General features: G+C 67.9%; 1 protein-coding gene across 1 annotated transcript in view; it reads right to left on the reverse strand.

Annotated features, from left to right (window-relative positions):
- The window catches only part of PDLIM7 (PDZ and LIM domain 7 (enigma)), a gene marked incomplete at its 3' end in the record, with an annotated part of 12,905 nt that overhangs the window by 7,561 nt on the left and 4,958 nt on the right, over positions 1-386 (reverse strand). The window contains exon 4 of the mRNA XM_009326223.1: positions 248-353. Coding sequence (XP_009324498.1) covers positions 248-353 — 106 coding nt within the window. The remainder of the gene's footprint in view (positions 1-247; positions 354-386) is intronic.

Consider the following 386-nt stretch of genomic DNA (forward strand, 5'->3'; position numbering starts at 1 on the left):
TGCCGCGTCGTGCCCTGCAGGACTCCCCACAGGCTGACACGTCCCCAAGCAAGGGACCAACATGTGCATGGCTGTGTGTCCCCACGTGTGAGAGTCCTGTTGTGCCACCTCAGCACCAGCCATCGGGGGACCCCAGCACGGGCACTGTCACCCGCTCCCACCCATGGGTGCCTGGCATGCAAGGCGCAGCAGGGCTGGGCAGCGGGCTCCCCCCGATCCTCAGGGAGCAGGACAGACAGCAACATACCCATTGTGCTGGGGGGTGCAGGCGGGCGCCAGGGGCGCATACGTCACGGGTTTCGTCACCAGCCCGGGCCGTGGGTTCGGAGGCGAGCCGGCCCCGAAGGGCCGAGCTGTTTTGTTGAGGGCGGTGCTGGGAGGGAAGT

The sequence above is a fragment of the Pygoscelis adeliae genome, unplaced genomic scaffold (genome assembly GCF_000699105.1).
Source record: "Pygoscelis adeliae isolate BGI_AS28 unplaced genomic scaffold, ASM69910v1 Scaffold766, whole genome shotgun sequence".
NCBI classification, from domain to species: Eukaryota; Metazoa; Chordata; class Aves; order Sphenisciformes; family Spheniscidae; genus Pygoscelis; species Pygoscelis adeliae.